The 25,221-nt window shown below is 44.3% G+C and overlaps 1 protein-coding gene across 1 annotated transcript in view; it reads right to left on the reverse strand.

The window, feature by feature from the left end:
• Nucleotides 1–24,630, reverse strand: part of FAM20C (FAM20C golgi associated secretory pathway kinase) — a 60,052-nt gene extending 35,422 nt beyond the window's left edge. Inside the window, exons 1-3 of the mRNA XM_074919072.1 lie at nucleotides 23,204–24,630; nucleotides 21,165–21,337; nucleotides 11,969–12,047 (exon numbers count right to left, since the gene is read on the reverse strand). Of these exons, the coding sequence (XP_074775173.1) occupies nucleotides 11,969–12,047; nucleotides 21,165–21,337; nucleotides 23,204–23,748 (797 nt within the window). The 5' untranslated portion in view covers nucleotides 23,749–24,630. The remainder of the gene's footprint in view (nucleotides 1–11,968; nucleotides 12,048–21,164; nucleotides 21,338–23,203) is intronic.
• Between the last annotated feature and the right edge of the window lie 591 nt (nucleotides 24,631–25,221).

The raw sequence follows: 25,221 nt of genomic DNA on the forward strand, positions 1-25,221 counted from the left end.
CAAAATCCGTTACAAACAAGCAAGTAAACAACCCAAAACCAGAATCTACACAAAAATGATTCATAGACCTCATCCATTTAAAGGTCTGTGTTATTTAAACCAGAAAGTGAGCTTCCAATACCAGTGTTTGTTTTGGCTTCATTTTATATAACAAAGGAAATTGTTGTTAAAAATGTAATTCAGATGTCAGCAACCAGAGGCCGTTCCCAATTGCAGAGATGCAAAATGGCAGGATTAATACTGCTGTGCCTGAAATTGCATGGGAGGGATGAACCCTGATATATGACCCTGAATAAAAGGAATAAGCCATGTCAAACATAATGGGTTTTAGGCACCTCCTGCAATATGGGTACCATTCTGATCTCTGAGAAGGTCTCTCTCCTGCCAAAGGATGCAGTACATAATAGGAAAAGTGTAGGGTCAACAATATTGGACACAAAACCTTGCCAAAACATCAGCAAAACACTGATCAGTGATTATGACTATTGGCTTATCAGCACCACTGATGTCTTAGAGACATTGGCATCACCCCAAGAATCTGGTGTTTGTGGATAAACAGGACAATTTCTTTTCTTAGGCCACATTTAGTCTACAGAATTGCTGCATTGTTGCTCCTTGAAAGGCGAACGCAGACTAAGTTAAATAAAGCTATAATCATGCTGCTGCCTGACATATGAGATTGTTAGAGGCCACCGGGCAGAACTGGCAGAAGATACGGGCTGGCTCAAAATGATTAGAGCAAAATAAAGTCTTCAAGGACACCAGCAAAGCCCAGCTAAAGTCAGCACAGGAGGAATTTGTCCCTTCTGCTGTTGTTCTAGGCAGTGGGGAGATCATCATGCTGGAGCTAAAATGGAGAGGCAAGAATGGTTTTCTGCCCTAACTTTGGGCTTTCCTAGCATGGCCAGCCTAAAAGGAGGTGTGTGATCATCCACACGCACAGCCAGTGTTATATTACAGATGGATTCCGTATCCTTCACAGCATCATATCCTACACAGCAGGGAACAAGGAAAGGCTGAAAGGCAACAACCAATTTTTTTTTTTTTCATGTTTCTCTTCCTCTAAACTCACAGTAATAGATACAAATAGTCTCACTCCTGCAAATCATGTTTGAACTGCGGCTGTCAGGAAATGAAGGTGGTTGAAGGGGGGCTATAAAATGTTGTTCATTAGTCCTGCCTTCTTTATGAGCTTCTTTGGTCCCAAAGACAGATGGGTCTGGGAATGCAGCAGAACAGGGGGCTCGTGTGTTCAAAGAAATGACAGGATCCAGGCCTGCAAGGAATTCCTCCCTCCATCCCTTCAGATTATGGGGTTAATTAATAACAGTTAATTAATCATGTGTCAATCATTATGGAATGCATGCCTGTGTGAGAAAAGCTGCCCCTTGGGGCAAGAAGCATTAAGGCCTTCCCTGGAGTTATGTTTTAAAGTAAGCCCTCGTGACAATTTCTGTAAAGCCTCGAAGAGGATGTTTTAATCCTTTTATCTCAGGATTCACTTCTGGCAAGAACCAGCCTCTCACAGAAAACCACCTAGCAGAGGTAGTTAAAAAAAAACCTGCTGCGCTGTTGCCTTCAAGGTGAGTCTCGAGGGCACAGGACAGTGACGGGTGCTGGCTGGCCCCAGCAAAACAGGGAGCTCTGTCTGAAAGCATCTCAGAAACTACCTCTTCCTCAGTGACAGAGTGGCAGGAACCAGGGGGATAATGTGGGAGGTATCATCTCTGCTGTAAAACACCCCGCGCCCAAACCAGACACCGCATCACCATGCCTGCCCTTCCCCTGGTGACTTGAGGAGGGACAGGCATTCGGACACAAGCACCGAGGAGCTCTGCTCTCACTCCCCTCTGCCAGATGAACATCCCAGGCTCTTGGCTGCCACGACATTCATGCCCATCTGCTTGCATGGCACGGTGCCTGCTCACAAGTTGTCAGACAATTTCATGGGTGCCAAAAGAGCCTGGATTTGAATAGGTGGCCTGGATACGCTGCAAAACCCATCTCTTCCGCATGGCCTCGCCGACAGCTAATGGAGCAGGACCCCAGCTGTGCTCACACCACCCGGAGCCACCGACTCTCTCCGGATTGGCACTGCCCTGCCGTACCGCAGCACGAACGTGAAGGCTTCGCTGCTGCTTCAGGCAAAGCATTAGTGCCCTGAGTGCTACAGAAGTACATAAAAAGCAGCTTCTGTACCAAAATATCCAGTGCACGCCAAGATAACTTCAAGGCACCGTGATACAATCAGCAGCACAAAAGCTTGACTCTCCAAAGCAAAGGCACAAGAGGAACAGAAACCCCCGCGGCTCCTCATGGGCAGCGACAAGTAGGTCAGGCAGAGCAAAAAAGGGTATGTTTTGGGCTAAATTCCCAGTTATCCAGCTCTTGTACCTGAGGTCAGGAGGCTGCATAAAAAGATGGTTTCAACTTGGAGCTGGCTCCAGGAATAGGAAAACTAGGCAGGCAATGGGAAAAGCAGGCTCTGTCCTCCTTGGGTACCCCATTTTGCTGGTGTTGGAGCCCTGAGATGTCAAGGTGACTGCTGCTGTGAATGGGGGGAGACATGGAGACTCATGGTGGCACTAGGTCCATGCCGAAGGGGGCAGCTGCTGCCCCCACCTTGCCCAGGGCTGGCACAAATCCTCCTTGCTGCACCCTGTCCTTCTGCCAGCAATAACCCTCAGCCCCACATCTCAATTTTGTGGAGAAAAACAGGATTTTGTTTTAAGTCGTCTCTGCCATCATCATCCCCAGGAGGCAGAGCTGGCGTTCGAACCACAGCATCGCTCTCCCCTCCTCCTGGCTGAGGCTCACAGGGCCCTGACACAAAACCTGCGCTTGCAACATGAAAGGCTGAAAAACCTCTGGGTTTTATGCCCCGGGAATCAGATTTTCTGCTTAATAAACCCCTAAAGAATCAGATGCAAAAGAGGTTTGTTTGAAAATTTTGGCTGGACTATCGTATCACAGTGATTCAAACAGGCACAAAATACAGGGAAACACAAATACGTTGGGTTGAAATTCTCTTCTTGTGTATCATTAGATAGAATAAAAAAAAATACAAGTCAGTCATACTGGAAACTAAATGAAACAATACCAATCGTTGCTAATTTCCCCTTAAATCTACAGATTAATTTAACATCTTCATTTCTTTTGCTGCTTTATGCCAGCTAATAAAAGCAGTTTAAAATCCATATACAGATTGTATGTATCTGAACTCTGCATGCAATATTTCTGCTAACTATTACAGCTCTCCAAGCACAGTCATGGCATTATTTGTCCTCTGACTGGGTGACCACCCCTGCATGAAGAATTTGGACCACCGATTAGCAAGGTTTACAAAAGGGGCTTGAAGTGCTAACAGGATCAGTCAGATGCTGCTGCTGAGAACAGTATCTGGCTTACACGCTGGCTTGGGGTATTTTATTATCCATAGCACATAATCCAGCACTTTAAATGGCTTCTATTTACAACAGTTTTGCTGTCCCCCCCTACTCTCCAGCTCCCACACATTTGCAGACACTATTTAGTCTGGGTTTCTGCTACTTCTTCACATGCAAATGAGTCTTTCAGGCTTTCTCACTTTTATTTACCCACATGCAGAACATTACAGCAGGGTGGAAAATTGTAAGTTAACAAGAGAAGTACTAACACTATTGAACCAGGCACTGAAAATAAATTAAAAAAAGTCAGAAATGTCCAGTGTGTCCTAAAGCTGTGTTATTAGCAGCTATTACAGCTATTTTACACACACTTTTTTTGCTTGTTTACAGCAATGAATCACCAACAGCACCATGCCAAGGGCGTAATTTGGGTAATTTGGCCATGCGCTGTGCTCTCTCTCCTAAACTTCTGAGCTTTGCCTAAATCCTCCTGTTTTGACCTGCAAGACACTGTTACTTTGGTTGTGGGTCTTTCCCAAAAGTCACTCAGCTTTCGCATCGTCACTGACCACCGGACTGTGTTGCCCGAACCAGTGACCTCCAGCAAAGTTGGACGTGTGTCCTCAGCACTAGACATGCTGTTTCATTTCACTGCTCCTTATCTTCTGTCCCTTCCAATAGCCAGCAGTCCTAACTCAAGAAACCTGTAGAAATGTTGAGGGTTTTAACAAGCTGGATGTTATAAGAGCAAACAAACTTCAAACAAATCTCGGGGCAAGTGGTCAAATCCCCATGTGCACCCTCCAAAGTGGTGGGGATCCCCAGAGCTATCACTGTGTGAGATAAGGACCAGGGGCAGAGGGGGAGCAATTTAGCTCCATAAAACATCCAAAAATAACTCCCTCCAAGGTGGGGAAGAGTGTGGGGGGAGATGAGCACGGTGCAAATTGTCTCCAGGATAAAGCTGTACATGCTGCTCCAGAGAGAAAACAGTTTCAGCCTCTGGTTTACACCACAAGTCTTGCACAAATCATTTTCCCTCATGGAATTTCAGTCTCTTGAGCCTAGTCTAAGGAATATAAATTGTAGAGAAATGGAGACAAATTCCCATGAAATATTTCAGGGTAGCAGTATCTGCATATCCCACTGAAAACATTCTGGACAATTTTTTTTCTTAGATTTACTAAGGACATCTTACCTCACCACTACACCAATGAGTCCCCCGTGTGCCAAGCCCTGTTCCTTAGCAGTAAGATACAGGTTATGCATTTCATGCCAGCTCTTCCCTCGATAACATTTGCTGCTTTTCCACCCTGCCAATACAGGGTATAATGTGTGAAATAAGAAACTGAGGAACTGAAAGTGGGCCTCTGATTAAAAGACAAAACCACAGGACTGCATTTCTTGGTGTGTAGAAAATTAAAATGAAGAAGTAGCTTGATTAAAATCAGACACTGAAGATGCTTCTTTCCTAATACACTGCGGTAACAGGTTAAAAAAAAAAATGTTATCTGCTGCAACAACTGGCTTTTAAAGAAAAAACAAACACCAGCATGTCTTTGTTCACAAAGACTAATTAGCAAGATTCTATAATCACTTAGATAGATAGAAGGTGGCTAATCAAGCAGAGACACTTCACTACTGTAAAATATGACTACCCACTCAGCTCTCCCTTAAAACAGTGATAAGGGGCAGGTACATTCAGTACCTGTGGCCATTTGTGTCTGTGTAAGACAAGAACAAAAATAGATATTGAGCATCCTATTATCATCTGCTGAAAAAAACCCAACAAATGAGTTGAAGTAAAATGCAAGGCTTGAATTATTTGTGCAAAAAGCCCCAGTCACAAAGACCACGGGGCTGATGTTTCTGTGAGCTGCGGAGTGAAGTCTTCTGCCAGGAGCTGAAGATGCCATGGGGAAGTCAGGGGAGAGGGATTTTGGAGGGAATTCACCAGCAGTGGATGGCAGCTTCCCAGTGCCAGGAAGTGGGATGGGGCTGAACCCCAGGGTCTGCTCCCTCCCTCCACTGGGACTCGTATTGTCCCAATGTGGCTCAGGGCATCCTGCCTGGCTCCAGGGGATAACCTGGGCAGCTCAGCCAGGGAGAGCACAACAGACCTGGTGCCAAAAGAGAGGGAAAGAGGCTTGTTTTCCCCTTCCTGGCTGGCAGCATGGTGAAATGCTACTGTCACAGATCCCCACAGATCCTAATCTAAATGGACAACCTTTGAGCTACCTGGACTTTGCAGACTTTGACTCTGGGGTCATTTCATAAACATGCTTGCAGAATTTGAGAACAAATTTCTCCTGGGTTGGAAGGGATTGATCAATATTTCAGCCAGCAGCCACTGAGCTGTGGCAAGGGGAGATGCAGTGCACAGTGACAGACAGAAGACTGGATTTCATTGCTGTCCAGGGCCATCAGTCAGCCTCAATCCTGATCCAGCTCCCCTTGAAGTCACCACAAATTTTCCAATCTGCATAAATGAGGTTTGGACCAGAGGCACTGCTGAGTCCTAAAACACAATCTGCACTGAAATACTGAAGAAGTCTGATCTGATGAACAGAATTAGTTATAAAAGAGAAAAAAAAGGTTCATGCATGATATACCAAAAGTTAAAGAAGTAAAATACTAGAGGGCAACCTCTACTGTCCTTATTTATGACCACATTCAGATCTCATATATTTTAAATATCAAGTGATACAATTCATCCAGTTTACTCCAGATTTATTCCTGATGTAGGTACAATCAAATCGTCCTGTCAGTCTCACTCAGATAAACATTTCAGCAGGGATTTGGTAGGTAAGGATTTGAATTCCCTTAAAAAGGCCAAAATTGCATGGATGAGGTCCACAGAATATCTGATTACTGATTTTTATGTCCAGCAACAAAGAAAGCATTTCTTCTTCGTGACATAATGACACAGCACTCCTTGCAGTTTTAAAACACACCTACATAAACTGAACCTCGGGATGACTAGCTTCAACCTTTCTGATAAGTTTATTCAACCCTAGGTCTCCAGTAACACATCTTGTGCAGAGCCAGTGATCTCCAGTGACCGTTACAGTAACACAGCTTAATCCCAGTGACCAAACATAGTGGCTGGGTTTGTACTTTGACCAGCAACTGCTCAGTCGAGTTTCATGCAGCACATTCCAGTGTGCCAAAGTGTTAATCCTGGAAGGCTTCTAGCATAGCAGCTACTGTATGCATATCTCACTTCTCTAGCTGCTCAGAGAAAACATTGCAATTTGATTTAATTGCTATGTTGACTTATAACAGTATGTTTATACTGGATGCCTGCCAGCTGAAATGCAACAGGTTTGCAAAATGTATTTCCTCAAAACAGCATGATATGCAATGTAATAAGGAAAGCAATCTTCCAGTGGCCCCGATTCTGAAGATCGTTTCAACTCCTCTGACTTGGAAGCAATGCTACCAATTTGGAAAAATTACACCAGTCTAACTGATATGATAATCAGGCCTGGAGGCTGCATTTCGCAGGTACAACAGTCACACCAAAGCTTCAGAAAGGGCATATTACTGTAGGAAATGAAAGCAATTAACTGTTGTTTGTATTACAGGGATTGTTTGGCCTATTTAATATCCCCTATCAAAGGATGCATTGTTTGTTGAGCAATCCTAAAAGGAAATCAAAGAGAAACTTAAAGAACACTATAAGTATGACATTTAAAAGCCAGTAAAAAGCTGTGCTTTGCCAATCAAAACAAAAATATTATCTTCCCCTTGACCTTTGCTGCTAAATTTCAGCCCAGCTAACAGTGCCTGTGTCTTTACGCTATAGGAACATTACAGAAGCTGAAAGGTGGGTGTGCTTGTTTTGTTTCTGTAGAGCACTAGCTTTGCACTAGACCATGACTACCAGCTTATTTTGTGGCTGGTACTGGAATGGGTCATGTCTCTGAAGGTTGCAGGAACCAGGAGATGCTCCCAGGGGGTAGTATTATTTCTACAGCAGCAAGTCTCAGGAGGGATAGCAGGGGCAAAAGTTACAAACAACATGGTCACCAGTGTTTGATCAGTTAATGAACGGGATTTCACGAGATGATCGCCTGCGATTCAAGGAGACTGGATTTCGTGACCCCAAAAGTCTCTTCTGGCCTGATATCACCCTGATGCTAATTGGTTCTACTTTATCAAAGACTTTAACTGTGAACTTCAGCTACTGAATGAAACAGCCATGTGGCTCTTACCAATCCTGTACTGTGACTTGTAAAAACAGAAGAAAAGAAAAAAGATGTTAAAAATATCAAGCAAATGCTAAGGTTGGAATAGAACTGGCTTTTATCTGTTTCAGTCCAGAGTGCACTAGATACAGTAGTATTTCTTTGAATGGAACAAAGAAACCTCAAAGATTTTATAATGAATACCCTTTCCACACATTTCTACAAAGCAGTCTATAAAACTGGGAATGAGAGATGTCATTCTTAAACACATACCACAGGACACTTTTCTCACAACTACAATAATAAGGTATCATTTTCTATTAGATCCAATTCGACTTTTCCATAAGGAACTGTAAAAGCCTCTCTCAAAATCCTGGCACCAGCATATGCAATAGGAATCCTAACACTGGCTCTGCTGGAACAGAATCTCACCCTTCACGAACAGAGCCTTGGGAGGAAAAAAAATAGTGTGTTGGTTTTGTTGCTGAGCCAGCTATTTAACTCCATCAGCTAGCAGAAACAAAGGGAAACCAAATAAAACTATAAAGTGCATGTTCCTTTTGGACAAATAAGCCAAAAACCTTTTAAATTTATGGCTCTACACCATCCCTACCTGATAAGTCATATAGAAAGCTGCAGCTGCAGATATCAGCGATCACATAAATAAATTTTATTATGCTGTACAATACTAGTATGGTTAGACACACTAATCATGGGAGAAGGGGAGGTTGCTATTTTTTTCCTGTCCCATATGGTAATAATTTTGTATGATTGAACTGTTATGAGCTAAATAAAACTACACATTAACTGTAAGATACATTGCAAATACATTAAATCTTCCCTGGAGTTTTAGCAAATACTCGCTTTTTCTATGATGCATTTGGAATTAGCAAAGGAATCTACACCAGGCCATAGGATTTATAAATAGATTTGGCTTTCTCTGCAATACTTTATGGGCAATTATTTCAGAAATGAAGATGCAGAGCCACAAATAAATAAAATAATTGCAGCTGATCAGGCTTTATTTACTGCTATCACATTTCCCTGACTGTTAAGCTTCCCTCCTCCCATTTGCTCCACTAGCTTGAATCGATGACCAGATGAAGAGTTGTCAGTTAATGTCAAATGCTGAGCTCAAGAGGTGCCAAAGGCAGATTCTGGTTTCCCAATTTCAAATCCTGCCTGGGCCTTTCTGGAGCTGGCTTGCTCCCTGGATATATTCATCATGGAACTGGGAGGCTGGGAAAGGGCAGAGCAAGTCAGATGAGTTCTGCAGAATTTCAAGCAGTTTGCCAGGGAGTACATTTTGCTGTGACTCCCCTGCAGAAGTCACTGCCAAAGGTCTGGAGACCCACCCTTTCGCTAGCAGATGCCCAGCTGTGTCAGGGAAGGGTTTGCATGGTCTCCCTTACCTGCCGCAACCCTGCTTGAACAGGTATTAATCCGGTTTGGAAGATACTAGCTACAGCTATGTATAGCAAAACCAGCTTTTCAGGTAGTTCAAATTAATCAAATCCAGGCAGTGACTGGCCTCATGTCTACATATTACCCTCTGTGTACCTCGCACCATTCAGCTTTCAGTACTACAGATACCAAACAGGCTGGAAAACTCCAGATTATCAATCTTCCTTGGGATCAGGTTTGCAATCCTATCGGTGTCAACTCTATTCTCTAAAAAACAGTGGCTCAGTTCAGTTTAACATACAGATTCAACTCATATTGCCCCCTCCAGCACTAAGAAATAAACTGAGGCCCCAAATTTCATTTGCAACTGGACACTCACTACTATTTAATTGCTGTGTTACCCGAGGTTCATGAAAAAGGTTGCTTGTATGAAGAGGCTTATCAACTCAGGAGAAAGAAGAGCATAATTTCTGCTGCTTTGAAAAACAATGGAGCTGATAACACATAACAACTGAAACACGTAGGATGCACCATGTGGAGATGTCCTATCCACCAAGGGCTTCTTTCAATGAGCTCATCTCAGAACCAGCCTACAAGATGATATTTTATGGTCCTCAAATTAAACTACTTCGAAAAAAACATCCTTTATGCCTCCAGTCTTGATGACAAGAGATATTTGGCCCTGATCTGTGAGCTCCTTATAGCTCCTGCATCGGGAAGGCACATGCAGCTTTGTGAAGCCTGGATCAGAAGGGTACCCTACAGAAAGGAGGGAGTACCAGAAGCAGCCTAGAGGGGTCTAAGGCCTGAAGAAGGTGCTACAAGAAGAAGTCTTATAACTTTAAAGCCTTTTTTTTTTTTTTTTTTGGTAGTTCTGAGCTGCTTATGTCTGTATAAAGAAATGCTGCTGCAAACCTCTCCAAGAACTCCATCAACAACAGTCCATAAGCTGGTGAAAGAGGCCAATGGGACCAGATGCCAAAGGAGCTAGGAAGATTTACACTAGCTGAGCATCTGGCACCCTGTTCACTGTTATCAGAATGAAGATGAATGCTTGCAAATATCCTTATTCAAAATCACTAATGTGTTCAGTGATGCTCAGCACAAACGCGGCAGCATTGCTATTGTAAGGTGTGGTGCCTGGGAACACAGCTGCTGAATGCTCTAATGCTGCTTTTTCCAGTGGTGTGTGTAAAGAGCAGTGAGAAAGTAGGGTGTAGCTGCCCTTCAAATCAAGCAAAGGGAATGCTTAAGACATCATCATTTTCCATTATTGTTTTAGTGGATGGTAGTAATTGCTTCTACACAGGAATGTGGCTATACCTCTATTGTCATCCATCATCTTGCTGAGGCTGTGTACAGTACAGGAGAAACGGTAAAATTTTGATTTGACCTCATTAGCATTCCCAGAATTACAATGTCATACCAATGATAAAGATTGAGATTATCTGCATCTGGGCAAATGGAGAAGGAACAAATCATACACTATGTGCAACCATGATTCTGCCAAATGCTTCAAGGCTGCTCAAACCTGCCTGGTTCTTGATTTCACGTGTGGGACGAGACACAATTAAGAATTGTGTCTATATGCATCAAACTTGCAGATATAGGGGATGGACTCATGCACTGATGATCTGAGCATTCGGGGAGAGGGCAGAGAGAGGAAGGGAAGATATTGGAGTAGATGCTCTCTGATACCGCCTTCCCTCTGACTTGTCAGTATTATATCTGTGCTTCCTCTGACCTCTCCCAGGCAATCAGTGATCCACTAGAAACACCGAGAAATTTGTGTGCAATTTGGGAAATAACACAGAGGTATCTGGCCTTTGCAAAAATTCCTTGTGCTGCCCAGGAGTTCATAGGATTTCCTTGTGATTCCCAGGACAAACGCACATAAGGAGGGTTCCTGCTCAAACTTGGGATGAAGGAAAGTGGGACCAATTATTTGGCCTTACTGGAAGTCAGATATGATCAAGTCAAATCTGTACCTGTCTGAGGTCAGTCTACAGCAAAATCTATAGTGAAACAGGGATTTTTGCAGTCTCCTACCCCCTGAGCTGTGCTCCCCACTACAGCTGTAACACAATGCCAAGACATATTCCAAACCACTCGTTCTCGGTTACTTTAGTCTTTTATGGACCATCTTAGAGGAAATTAACTGAACTTCCCTACAGTGGGAACAAAAGAGGGAAATGAATTTATTATTCTAGTAGTACCCTTGACACAGATACTGAGTAGCTTCATTAAACATTTCACAGCGCCAAGTGTCTTTCCTAAACCCTCTACAGTAAGCAGAGTCATTTTCCTTATTACAACACAAACATACAAGTCAGGATTCAGAACTCATTTACATCTGCTTTGTATCTGAATAACTTCCCTCATCTCAATGGGATCTGGGCAGGCACAAATCAAGGCTGCATCATCCTAGTCCTTCCCTCTCTCTCTAGATTCATTACCTTGCAGTACCACTCAGATAAACTCGTTTTCACAGAGTCAGCATAGCCATGGCCAAATGACTAATACAACCCTTTAAATACAAACAACAATAAATCAACAGATTAAATTATAATTTATCAGACAAATACTATTTAGATCTTTCCAAAGCTGTTCTGAACCATCTCTCTTGTCTGGCCGTATTCCAGAGAAGCACTGACTCTAGATAAAGCTCAGACCTGCAGAGTAAGTTTACATAAGCAAGAAATGCTGAAAACATCCTGTATTTATGATGGGAGATTTCACAGAGATCAGAGTGAAAAACATTCCTGAGAAGACTGTAATGTATCTGAAGCCTCCTCAGCATCTCTTCAAAGACCAGTCTACCGGGGCAAGGTCTCAACAGACCCTGAAGCTCTACATTCAGCAGCAAGCCTAGGGAACCAGTCACATTAACCTTGAGAGATATTACAGAAAACTTTTAATGGCTTAGAAAATAGCAACAGGATAATCCACTACAATTTCACTTTACAACATAGACTGTTTTTTACTTACTTCATTGGTTTGAACAACGCTTGTCCGTAGTTCTGGAACGTCATGATCAGCTTCAGCTGGGTGCCTCCTGATTTCATTGCTGTGGGAAAAACAAAACCGCTTTAAAATCCTACAATGTGGATCTACTTACATTCAGCTTCCTTGAAACAAAATCCTATGTTTTGCTCTATATTAGACTCAGCACTGCAGTATCTGAGCACCAAGTAGGGTGATCCTAACCGGACAACAGATTATTCAGGGGGTGCAGAGTACAGGGGAGGGCTTTGAGCTGCCGACCGGGACTATAAATGGATTGTACTCCCTGACACGTCTTTGGTCTTCTTCAACTGGCCACTATGGGCTCCATAAGCACTCTAACTGAACAGACCATTGCAGTCTTGTTTTCTCCATCTTCAGTGGAGTCACGATGGAATCTCCATCACTTTTGGAGTTCCTTTTAACAAGGGACACACACTGGGAAAGGAGATGGGATGCTTTCAAAGATAACTGCAGCTGGGATGTTACAGTCCAATGCGCAGTAGACATCTTAATTAAAACTATGAGAAGAAACTATAGCAATGTCTGATGTCTGCTGCAATTCTAATAATTGTTGCTGGGCAGTAGAGATATGTAAATCCATCTCCTCTATGCACAATGGATATGTATCCAAGCTCATCCATTAACTTCAAAGGATCCCAAGGTGGTTTGTACAGGAGAGGAGAGCTGTGCAGAGCCGGTCGCTGGCTCTGCTGAAAGGGTAGGAGAGGGCACGTGGAGACAGCAAGGACTATGGTCCACACTTCACACTGAGGGCCATCTTTGCTCAAACATTAGATGTGCTCACTTCCCAGCTGAGAGCTAATGGAAATTTAACACCGACATTTATTCATACCAGTCTGAGCAATTTGGACAATATCATGTTAACAGCCAGATTATAGTGTTTCTAAAGTCAGAGCAATTTTTATATATATATATAAGAATTCATAAAAATGCATTTTACTTGATGATAAGGCTACTTAAAAAGATAAATATATACTTTGGCAAACCAGCTGCTTTTTTACCATCTCAATCAAAACTGTTCTGAATAAATGAAATGACCCACACCCTGACTCCTTAACTCACTTCTGTGTTAGGAGAGGCAGGCCATGGCAGTAGTCTGTGTGGATGAGTCAGCCCTTTAAAAATGCTTCCTACAAATGACCAGATAATCAATCCCTTTCTTTACAGTTCTGACAAAACCCATGGCAGCTGAAGAACTACATAAATGTCAGGTTACCTTGATCTGTAAATTTTGGCTTAGAGCTGCCCTTGTTCCATCTATATAGCTTGTACATGTTTTTTCTCTAACCAATGCCATTAGCTGCACATCCCTTTAATTATTCATCTCTGTGACATATTGCTGATAGGTCACCAGCTCTCTTTCAGCACTTGTAATCTATATTTTTGCAACAAAGTGCTATGCAAATCTGGTCAGTATAATTATACTTCTCCAAGAATAAAATCCCTCCTGCCTTGCTGTTTTGCTGACCTCAGCCTTCTCTTGCATTTCCAGTTTATCCCAACGGAACAAATAAATAATTAGAAATTAAAGGGCATTAAATAATTTGCACTGAACAGGTAAAGCAGAAGCACATGGCTTTCACATATTAAACTCCCTCTCTTGTGCAGAACAGGTCAGTTGATCTGCGCCTGAGGGAAGAAGGAGCAGTAAGCCTTTTCATACCCAGCCTGGAGCCTGAGGGCAATGAGAAGCAGCAATCTTCTGACCAAACACCTACCTCTGCTGCCCTAGGACCATTAGAGCCCAGCTATGCACTCTGGAAACACTCCTGGTTATTCTGGACAGCAAACAGGCAGCTGGAGCTGCCCTTGCCCCATGTCCGTAGGAAAGACGACCATGCCCAGGACCAGTTCCCACCACCTTCCCTGCCCAGCCGCTGCTGAAGGCTCAGGATTTGCACAGCTCATTAAGGCACAACCTGTATTTGCACCCCTGTTTGAGTGGGCTATCTCCATATAGGTCAGTAATATCAACCTCAGTGCCAAAGGACAGAAATGCCTTCTGTTTGTCAGACACAACTTCCCAGCCCACTGGCCTCAACACAGCTGCTTGCAGACTGCTCACACCAAATGAAGACCAAATGTTTCTTCTCCAAAACTGATGTAATTTATACTTCATGCAATTCTGAGGAGCTCAGGGCTTAGATATTGGCTCCCTCTCCTCTGTGAGACATGTATGTCCAAAATATACCAAAGATCCTGTAAGTCCATCAGAGAAAAGCAATGGATAGACCCTCTTTTGAGATATGGCTGGGAAGCCAGGAATCTGGGAAATAACAGCAATGCAATGAAGAAGAAAAAAAGATGTTCCAGCATGCCCTTTTCTAAGCACAAAGTTTCAGATACACTAAGACTGGTTTCTCAGCAAATTGAAGCCACTTGACAGATAATGATTTTGTTAGCAGCTGAACCCAACAAGTGTGTCATCACCATGCAGGGAAATGTATGAAGAAGATTAACAATTCATAATAATTCTTCCATGAGAAACAAAGGCCTGGATTCCTGTCAGAAGGAATTGAGCTGAAGACAAAAGCATCCCCTTGGTCTTTTTAGATCCATCTTATTGTATTGCCTTAATTGGTTACAATAGTAGCCTCAACCAAACACAAGTTTTGCTGGCATGTTGTCCCTCCACTGGTGCTAGGAGTAAACTTTGGATCTCCCCAAAACAGAGGGTGACATTGGTGGGAATGGTGTCCCATTGTGCCTTACAGCAGGGCATGCTGGAAGCCACATGCAGCATGGACAACAAACCGTGCCAGAGATCCATGTTGGCTTCCCCCCACATCATCTGGACTAGCATATTCCCACTTTGGCTGCTTGTTCAGTGATGCAGATGTGATGGCCAGGCTGGAGGTGATTCAAAGCCACCCTTCAAGTCCAGACTAGCCAGAGTCTATCATTGCAATCCCTGCAGAGAGTGAGACACCTGACCTTAGACTGCCCTTTTGAACTCAACAAGACCCTTCATGCACCTCTAAATTTAGCAGATTTGGGAACAGTCCAGGGTGCCCAAATTTTGGGGGTGGCAATGCCAGAAAAGAGCAGATCTCATTGGAGATGGTTCACTCAGACCTCTAGGTCAGATTACTTCCCTTGTCCTAATTTAGCGTTACATCTGTGTACTGGCTTCCCTCTTATTTTCTGAGCTATATTCCTTCAGGAACACCCTTTCCTGCTCAGACCTCAGTTAAACATGTCCCTCTGGCCATTATGGCCAAAGAGTGGGAGCCCTGTCATCTTCCAGGAACTTATCCGAAACAAACACTGTTTGCTCATCTGGAGATGTTCTTGTGCTTTCACCTACTGCTCACAGGAACACTTCTGAAGAATTTATAATACCCAGAAGCAGCATATACAATTTTCCAAGAAATCAGAGGGTGCTACACCATTGCAATCTGTCATGTCTATGATCCGCAGCCTTAGGTATTTTTAAGGCGGCCTTGCAACATAAGGCTATACTGACTCCAAGGGAACCACTAGTCACACTCTGAATTCACTTATTTTTTTAAGGTTTCTGAATATACTGTAACATCACAGGTCATGAACAGCTCTGTAAAAGACTTTATAAAACCACTAGCTCCCAGCAGGTACCTCAAATCAAGTCTCATACAGCTCCTGGATGTACTGGCACAGTGTTAAAAACAAATCCCAATACCATCATTACTTTTTATCTTTCAGCAACTCAGAGCCTCTCTTCTCTCCCCCAAAGTAGAAGGAAAATGGAAAGCAGCATTAACCCTTCCTGTTAACCCAGGCTTTTGGCTGTGATCAAAAATCTTCCTACTTCAGGAGACTTTGCAAAAAATTCCCTGAGATATCTTTTTGCTCGAGTGTAATTCCCTGAGATATCTTTTTGCTTGAGTGTATGTGGGATTAGAATATTGTCCAAAGACTTGTGAAATTAGTGGGATTCCTTCTGTTTTTTCTGATAGATTTTGGATCAAGCCTCCAGAAATCTCTACTCCATTTACCTCTATGAGCCTGTTGTCATGGCCACATGCCATGTCTACTACTTCCCTGCCTTGTCCCCTCACCAACACAAGACCTGAATTCCCTTCCTGACCCATGGGCACCATCCAGTATAAAAGATGCACTACCTATCATCTGTCAATCATCTTTTTATAACTGTATGGTACAGGGTTTCTGTCTAGCATCTGGTACTAATTCCTAAAAGAGACACAATGTTGCCCAAAGGAATATGGCCCAAAAGGATTTGGAATTTGAATTGGTCTGTCTTTCCAGCTCCACTGTTTTGATGCATGATAGCCCTCATCCTACTGGCTTGTCTAGACCATACGGCCATCTGATGGAGAATGAGTCCCAGCAGGACCTCCGAACCTGGCTTTTGGTTCAGAATCCAACAAACATTTTAAAATGTATTTAATTGTGCAATGCTAATGCCCAAGAAGTGAGATCCAGTCAAAGCCTGGGATGCAGTAAACATCTGAAATGGAGGATGTTCAGATCCATTTTGGGTGCCTATTTATAGATCAAGTTTAAATCTAACATAAATGTGTTGATTGGCTTTAACAAGTAATACTCTGCCCCAGGCTAGAGACATGGACCTGTACAAGCTGTAAAGAACATATTTCAAAACAAATTCAAGCCCTCATCATCTCTTAATTTGTTCTCATTCGAGAAATTCTACTAACTTGTTTTTAAAGGCCTTTCTTGGTTTAGTCAAGAGAGTAAAAGACTTCTGGAGGGAAAGAGATCTGTGAAATCATTCAGAGGCTTTGTTGTACATTTAAAGTCCCCTCCTTTCATCTGGAATTGTACATTAAATCAATCTGTTGACTCTTGGCAGATTCATTGTTTTCTTATACAGTAAATCAATGGTGCTACATTTCATTATGTTTTTCATGCGTTCTCAACAGCACTTTCCCCCTTCCTTTGGATGAGATTTTTATAATTTCCTTTAGCGCCAGAATTTATGTTCAATATTCACCGTCTTGCCTTTTTCTTCTTTTTTTTTTTTTTTCCTGACTTGAAGTAGAGTCCACCTTAGTTAATTGCAGCATTTATTCACTGCGTGAGTAATCTTGCATGCTTGCTTTCTAATTACTGCCTGTACAAACTGAAGGCATTGCAGGTTCAGAAATTAACTCAGTCAGGTAATGTTTCCAAACCTTTCCAATCAGAGAATTTAAAGACTAAAAACATAAAACCCAACTAAACATAGGAATTACAAAATCCTATTCTGCTCACAGGCAATCCCACAGCACAGAACCTCTGGACAGCAGGACAAGCAAGATCAAGACCCCACTGGCTCTAGAATGCACGAGGCCATATTTGTTGTTAAACTGCTGACAGTGCTGCCACAATTATGCACAGACATCTTGTAAATATGCAAGAAAATAGCTAACTACGGTTATTTATGCATGCAATAAACAGTTATGAAAGGCAAAGGAAATGTGCAATTGCTTGTGCATGTGCTGCTTCTGAAAACTGGGTTTCAGTGCTCAGTGGAAAAACAATTCTCTCTAGGCTCCTATTTATGGCAAGAGGAAATTTTCAGTGAATTAAATCAAATTAAGAGCTATTCCTTTATGCTGAACAAAACGAATAGGAAATATATATATTGAGCAGAGCACAGAATACATCCTCAGCTTGAAAGCTCTGGGTAACCCTGTTCTTTTCAAGGCCAGCTCTAGGTGTCACTGTGGGAACTGAATGTAATGCTCCTTCCCATCCATGGATTTGTTCCATTTAAACTTTAACATCAAGAAAATGTCACCTTGGTGCTCCCTGCTCCTGGGAATTGCTTCTGTCACCGTTTTCATTTTAAAATAACACTGCACATTACAGAGTCGTGTGAGCAGTTCTGATAGACGGCAGGGGATCAATCTGGTCACCACTGTCCTCCATAAATAATGCAGGCTGAGCAGAGAAATTACGATGTGGCTAAGGAAGCTGTTTAGCTGCAGTTTGGATCTAATTACTGTAGGTATCCAGAATCTGCACAGCAAATCACCTAATTCTATTAGAGCCAAAGCAAATCAGAACACTTGGAAGAAACTGGATAAAGCAATATCCCATTTCATCTAATGCATGTAAGCCTGTATATTTAATTGTCCTCCTTGCAGAAAGAAGCCTGAACATTGGGCATTGTGAAGGTTTCCATTTATTTTATATTTCTAACCTGGCATCTTTGCAGCTGCCTTAAAAAACATAAAATAAAAAGCAAAACAACAAAAATTGACCGTAAGGAAAAAACCCCAGACAAATTAGAAGGTATGCAGGAATATACAAAAGAATGTAACAGCCCTATAAATGTCCTTTGGTCAAATATATTACTCTTTATTAATCAGCTTACATGCTTTTGAATTCCTGCTGCTGCTCTGCAGTAAAGCTGAAAACTGGCAAGTATTATTTTAAAACATATATTTTTAAACACTCCAATAAAATAGAGATGCTGCAGTGCGTAATAATCATTTTTTAAAAAAGTATATTAACAATATGTTCTTTTTTGCTTTCAACCTGACAAAGCTCCTGAATCCCCACAGGGGCAGGCAGTGGATGTTACCAGCAAAATTCAGATCGTGGCACCTCTACATTGACAAAAGTACCCTTGTATTTCCATATGCTTGATTCTAGACTGGGATTTACATATAGGAATCATTCCCTGTCAGTTCCCACAGTGACCAATACCAATACCAAATGTACCTCATGTTTTAGTTTATGGGAATTATACAGAATCATTGATATAAACCATGGCTCTGTGTTCTTGTTAGGGGCATAAGAAGCCTTATCATGCTCTGAAGAGTCTTGTTCAAATATAAACAGAGAGACAATCGCATAGAAAATTGCTAATAACAATCATAAATCTTCCTCTGTGGTCCTATGGGCCTTTCCTCCCATCGATCTAAAAGCTCTATCAGAATCATAATTAATGGAAACCTCATGACACATCTATATGACATATTAGATGAAATCATGGCCCCAGGGAAGTATAAGACCAAACTTCCACTTACGTCACCAGGGTCAGGATTTCACTCCTATTTTTTATTATAACCATTTTGCTGCTAGGGTCACTGAAGCATAGAGGTTAAGCAACATGCCCAGAAGCACAAGTGAAGATCAAGCCCATAAGATCAAGTGAAGAGTGGGTACTAAACTACTGTTTCTCATTCCTACTGCCCTTTTTCTCCCACCAGTTGCTACATCCCTACATAACCTTAACCATCCCTTTGCTCTGCAGAAGTGACAGATTTCATGGCTCGAATGCTGCCAAGTTTGCTGCAAACACTGTTCTCCTCCTGCATAGACAACGTGGCTTGAGCTCTACAGTGTTGAAGAGGTAAACAGAGATCGATACACTTAGCAGCCATGCAGTACAAAACACCACTATGGCCAATGAGTTTTGTGTAAACCTCAGTAGATGAACCAGGGGATGGTTTGGTTAAGCATCACCTCTACAGAGCTAGGGACAGCCTGGTCACTGCCTGGGGCACTGCTGCTCTCTATGGGGGACAGGCAAAGGCACAGACTGCATCTTTTGCTCCTTGATGGATGGGTTCAAAAAAAGCAACATAAACACGTGTTATAAATCCCCATTCGCACGTGCCACTAATATTCCAGAAATTGGTTGGTATGGAGAGGAGGGGTCAGGAAAGGTGAGGGCTGTGGTAAGGAGAAAATCACTCTGGCCATGTCTGTACAGTGCCCTTGTCACCCTCCAGCACAGGCTGGAGGAGCACGGGCAGTGTCTGCTGCGACCTGCAGTGTCACATCTGAGCTAGAGAAGGCAAAATACATGGCTGAACTGTCAAACCTGAGCTCCTTAATGAATCACTCCGATCCAGAGTTTTGAGGACAGAAAACCCATTACAGGTTAATAAACAAGTCTGTGTTTGTCATCTTTCATGAGCTAGGTGACCACCGAACCCTTGAACCCAACAGGGATGGCACCTGGGTACCAAAAGCTGCTTTGTTCAAAACCCTGCCCCAGCAGAGCTCAGAGCAGAGCTGTGTGCTGAGTACAGCCACCGGGCAGCTCAATTCACAGAGGTGAAGCTCTCCTGTGGCATCCTGAATTTTACACCTACGCCATTCGGATCAGCTAAATCAGCCCACTGTTGATGACCGAGGCCCTCCCTTACTCCTGGCTGAGCAGCCACTGTGATTCACACGATGGAAAATGTAAAGCTTAGGGCTGCTCGTGCTATTCTCGCCCAGGCCATTTCCTGCTGAAGCCAGGGGAATTTTTGCCTTGCAGGGTTAAAGACCTGCTGACCTCATCCCACGGTGCCAACACACCATCAGCACTTTTACAGAGCTCCTGCTATTTCATCCCTCTGAAACGGACTTAGCAACTTTGTGGTCAGCGCAAGTAACTTCATTTTCTGCGCGGCCAACGGAAACCGCTGGCTGTGCTGCAGCTCTCTACCTCTGCAAACCACAGGGTGTGCATTTGTTTAGTATCCCAGGGCTTTCGTTTGGGGTTGTGGGGTTTTTTTTCCCTGTGCAGCAACACAGCTAAATTCAAGGAGACAAACGTTGTCATTAAACAGCCCTAGAGAAAAGCCCCAAACTGCGTCACCTTGTTTAACCAGAGCCAAAGGTTGACATGGGCATATCCCCATCGTGGATTTACAAGCAGAATAAACAGAGCTGAACTCTGCTCAGCGGGAGGCTGGCTTGCCTAGAGCTCCCTGTGCAGTGCCCAGGGAAGCTGCAGTTCTGCCGAGCCGCAGAGCCCCGCAGCGTCGGATGCTCCCGCAGCCATCGCTGCAGGGCTGCAGGTCAGCTGCCTTCCTGGGGAAGACAAGTGGTGCCAGGCACAGCCTTTTAAATAATAAGCAGCTAATAATACAAATCTAACTTGTGCAAGATGCTACCTGGGTTTTGCCATCCTTTTTTTTATTATCATATTTATTATAAATAACGAAATAGGGCACTTTCCAGCCTGATCGTGACTAAAAGATCTCCAAAATGAATGGGGTTTGCCTTGCTGGCAGACTTTGCAATTATTCAGGTAATACAGAGCTGGCAATATCTCTTTACGTTTAACAGGCAAAGCAAGCACAGAAGTCGGGAAGCAATGTTGTAGGCACACCAGAGAGAAGCCATGCAAAATATTAATATTCAAACAGCAATGAGATCCTGAACAATGAGCAAATAATGAAAAAATATTATATATATCTGAACATACCAACACTGGTTATCTTTTGGGAGACCAGGTCTTGTAGTAAAGCCTCAATTGCAGGATTATGTCTGGAATACAACTCGTACCGATTAATGCCAATGTGGAATTTTAACCAGTTTGGGTAGGAGTCTATGGAGGTTTCTCCAGTTGGCAAAAATTCTTCATTATCTTCATTTTGCCTACCACCAAAAAAAAAGAACAACACAACAAAAACCCACAAATGAGGAGAAAGAAATCATGTTCAGTTTGTAACAGGCATCAAGAAACAGAGTTTCAAAACGCAACAACTTGGAAAGGCAAAGCACTTCAGAGGTGGGAGCAGTCCCAGGTTTGTCCCGGTGCCAGCTGCACAGCAGGACCCTGCTCCCACCCAGGGCCAAGGGGGAGATGGGTTTTCACCTCCACTTATCATGCCTGATTTAAAGTCCATGGAAGTCAGAGTGACATCACTGAGCACTAGCAGAGGCCCTTATATAGCAGAAACACAGAGCTGCAAGTTTTATATTGTGTTTAGGTTGTATTATGTTGCACACATCTTTTACAAGTTTGACCCAAACAACAGCATCATCCTGAACCTTTATTTAACAAGGACCTGGGTCTGGAAACTGAGAGCACAGCAGTAACCTGACCTGTTGTACAAAATGCTCCCACTCTCTCTTCTGCTCTTTTTTAAATGGAGAGAATGAGAAGAAACTGGATCACTCTGAACTGCTTGCTAAAGAATAACTCTGGATGGTTTTGCCTCTTTCCTAGCAGTAGGATACTATTACAGAAAAGAATTGTTAAAAATGACTTTTAACTCCTAAATCTCATGTTAGTTCTGTGAACTTTGGCTTCAGCCACTAAAGAAAATATGTACAACAGGCAGCTGCATTGTGGACATCAATGATAATTTCACTCTTCACCTACTGAATACACTATCGCATATCTTCGATCCAGAAGTCCTCTGTGTTTTTAGTCATCTCCAGATGTTCATACATTTGTGACTCTTTTTTCTTTTTTTTCCCTCTCAGAGAAACCAGAACTTTTTCAGATTATTTCACTTCACAGTCAGTTTTGATTATTAGATGGAAAGGGCCTGGACAATTCACATGCTCATGGGGCGGAAATCAGAAATATTTATCCTCTCTTTCTAAAGGTTTAGATCATGCTGGCTGCTCCGTGGCTTGACAGAGCTTTTGCACGGTACAATGCAGCTGTTTAAACATTACAATGTCAGTGTGTTTGGAAGAGGGTGCTGTTGTATTAGACAAGCCTTTTGATTTTTCAGTCATTGAAATTTCTCAGCATTTCTTACAAGCCAACAGGGCATACGATTCACAGAGGCAACTAACTGCTTTGAAGGCTGGAGAGCAGCAGAGGTGCTAGGACACTCGGAATTAATTGAGGATGAAAAACCTAGCACAGATCAGATCCCGAAGGCTGAAATAGCTGCTAGCATGAATGCCTTTGTGATGCTACAGCCCGCTTTTGAGAAAAGTTAATGTATTACTCACTGCCTGGTCTCACTGCTTAGCCCCTACGCCTCTGAGTGGGAGACCAGGAAGGTACCGCCGAGGGAGGCTCACTGTGCGCTCCCCCTCCTTCTTGCGCTGCTTTTCTGGGAGCATCTGCCTCTGGCTACAGCTGGAGACGGGACACCGGGGCATACGGCCCCCTGGCCCCAGTGCTGCAGCCATCTCCTGCTCCTGTGTTTATTCTGTATTTCATGGCTTTTGTTGTTGTTGTTGTTGTCGGAGGAACACCACCGGTCAAGCCTGTGTAGGACTGCTCTTTTCCCGGTGACTCGCTCCGCTTAACCCCCCGCTTCTCCGAACCGGCCGTTACATCGGTTCTGCTGCGGGCGCGGGGGAAAGCCCCCACCGCCGGCGGAAGGCAGCAGCCGCCCCGGGAAGCGCCGCGCCACGTTTCCACACCGACCGCCCGGCACCCCGCCGGGTCTCCGCACACCCCCCCGCCTCCCCGGGGCGAACCGCACGCCCGGCCCGCAGCCCCGCCGAGCCAAACCGGGCCGGGCGTCCCGCCCCCCCCGCCGCGGCACTCACCACTCGGGCTGCTCGGCCGCCCGGGGGTTGAACCTGATGTCGCTGTTGACATTGAAGAGGAGGTCGCCGTCGGCGAGCGGGGGCAGGGCGGCGCGGTACAGCGGGTGCTGGAAGAGGGCGGCCAGCGGGGCGGCGGCGGCGGGCGGCGGCGGGCGCGGTGCCCCGGGGCCGATCAGCCGCCGCGTCCGCGCCGCCGCCGCCGCCCCCCCGCCGCCGCCGCCGCCGCCCGCTCCGCCGCCGCCGCCCGCTCCGCCGCCCGCTCCGCCGCCCGCCGCCCGCTCCGCCGCCTCCCGCGACTGCGAGGAGAGGTTGGAGCCCGGCTCGGCGCTGAAGTCCTGCAGGATCCGCAGCGTGTGCTTGCTGGGCCAGCGCGGGGCGGCGCGGGGCGGCGCGGCGGCGGGCGGCGGGCAGGAGCAGCCGGGGCGGCCCTCGGTCCCCCGCCGCTCCAGCCGCGGCAGCAGGTCGATCATGATGTGCATGGTGCAGGCGACGAGGAACACCATGAGGATCAGCACCCGGAACTTGCGGACCAGGAGCATTTTCATGGCCGGGGCGGCTAATAAATTACCGGGGGAGGGGGAGGGAGGGGAGGCGGCGGGGTCGGTCGGGAGCGCTTTCGCGGAAAAAGCCCGGGCGGGCGTGGGTCTTCCAGCCCCCACCCCGGGGCTTTGGCTTTCTCCGTTCGGATCGGGAAGCGAGCGATCAAGTCAATAAAGTTATCTCCATAGGCGCCGAGAAATAAACAGACTAAAAACAATAGGTCCTCATTTCTCAGTATCATCAAGAACTTAGGAGGGGGAGGGAAAAAAAATAAAAGGGGGAAAAAAATAAAGACAGGAGCACCGGACCGAGCCTTTAAAATCAATAGGAAAACAATGCCAACGGCATTGCAATATATAAAGCCATCTGTTCACGATTTCTCTCTCTTTTTATTACAGGGATCACAACAAATAGGGAAAACTGGTTCTGGAAGAGAAACCGGCATCAGACACTAGCTCTGATTAAATGTAATTTATAAAAAAAAAAAAAAAAAAAGACGGGGAGGAGGAGGGGGGAAGAATAATATTAAGAAAACCTGTACGGAAAGGCGACAGAAGAAAAAAAATCATCCATAATATTTGGCTGTGCTGGAAACGCTGACTCCCTTCCTTTGAATTTGACCAGTGATGCAGCAGTAGCGCTCTCCCGCTCGCTCTTGCTCCCTCTCTTCTCTGAGACTGTTTAAGAACATTGGCTGGAAAATAATTTTCTTAGAGCGGTTCCAGTTTCTTCATCCATTGCGTCCAATGCTTGGGAGAGATTAGTATGTTCAACTGAGATCAAGTCTGGGTGGCTGCTGTATCCGAGCTGGGCTTTTGCTTTGGCTTGGGTTGGTTTTTTTTGGCTGCAAAACTGTCTGATGGCACAACTGCAACATAAAGGTTAAATATGGCACAGAAAAAAAAAAAAAAAAAAAAAAAGAAAGGGGGGGGGAAGGATTAGAGGAAAGAAACTAATATAAATCAGTAGAGGTTCTTTTTAGCAAAGAGGTCCCGTCTTTGATCTCTGCTGGGTCTTACAGATCTGCCTTTTAGAGAGAGAGAGAGAAAGGAAGAGAGAAGGGGGGAGAGAAGGGAAGAGGGGGGAGAGATCTTTGGCAGGTGCAGAGTGAAAACCTCTTTCAGCTACACTGAATTCTGGAGACTGGTTGGACTAGTAGCTCTGCAGCTCCAGCTTTCAGTGGGTGTGTTAAATATTATGAGCGAGCCATGATTCCTGCCTTCCTCACGTCATAGTTAGGAGATTGGCTAAATAAACGCTACAGTGATAGTAACAGGAAAACCTCAACCAAAAGGGGTTTTTTTTCCCCTCCTCTCCTCCCTCCTTCCCACCCCCCTTTTCATTCTACTGCAGCTCCAACTGGGGCAAGGAGAGGGCGTCTGTTCCACAAAGGTTTGCAAAATTTAAAAAAAAAAAAAAAAAAAATTAAGAAGTGGTAGCAGAGAGAGGAATCTGCACTAATAGCATTGCAAAGTGTA

The sequence above is a fragment of the Athene noctua genome, chromosome 15, assembly GCF_965140245.1.
Source record: "Athene noctua chromosome 15, bAthNoc1.hap1.1, whole genome shotgun sequence".
NCBI lineage: Eukaryota > Metazoa > Chordata > Aves > Strigiformes > Strigidae > Athene > Athene noctua.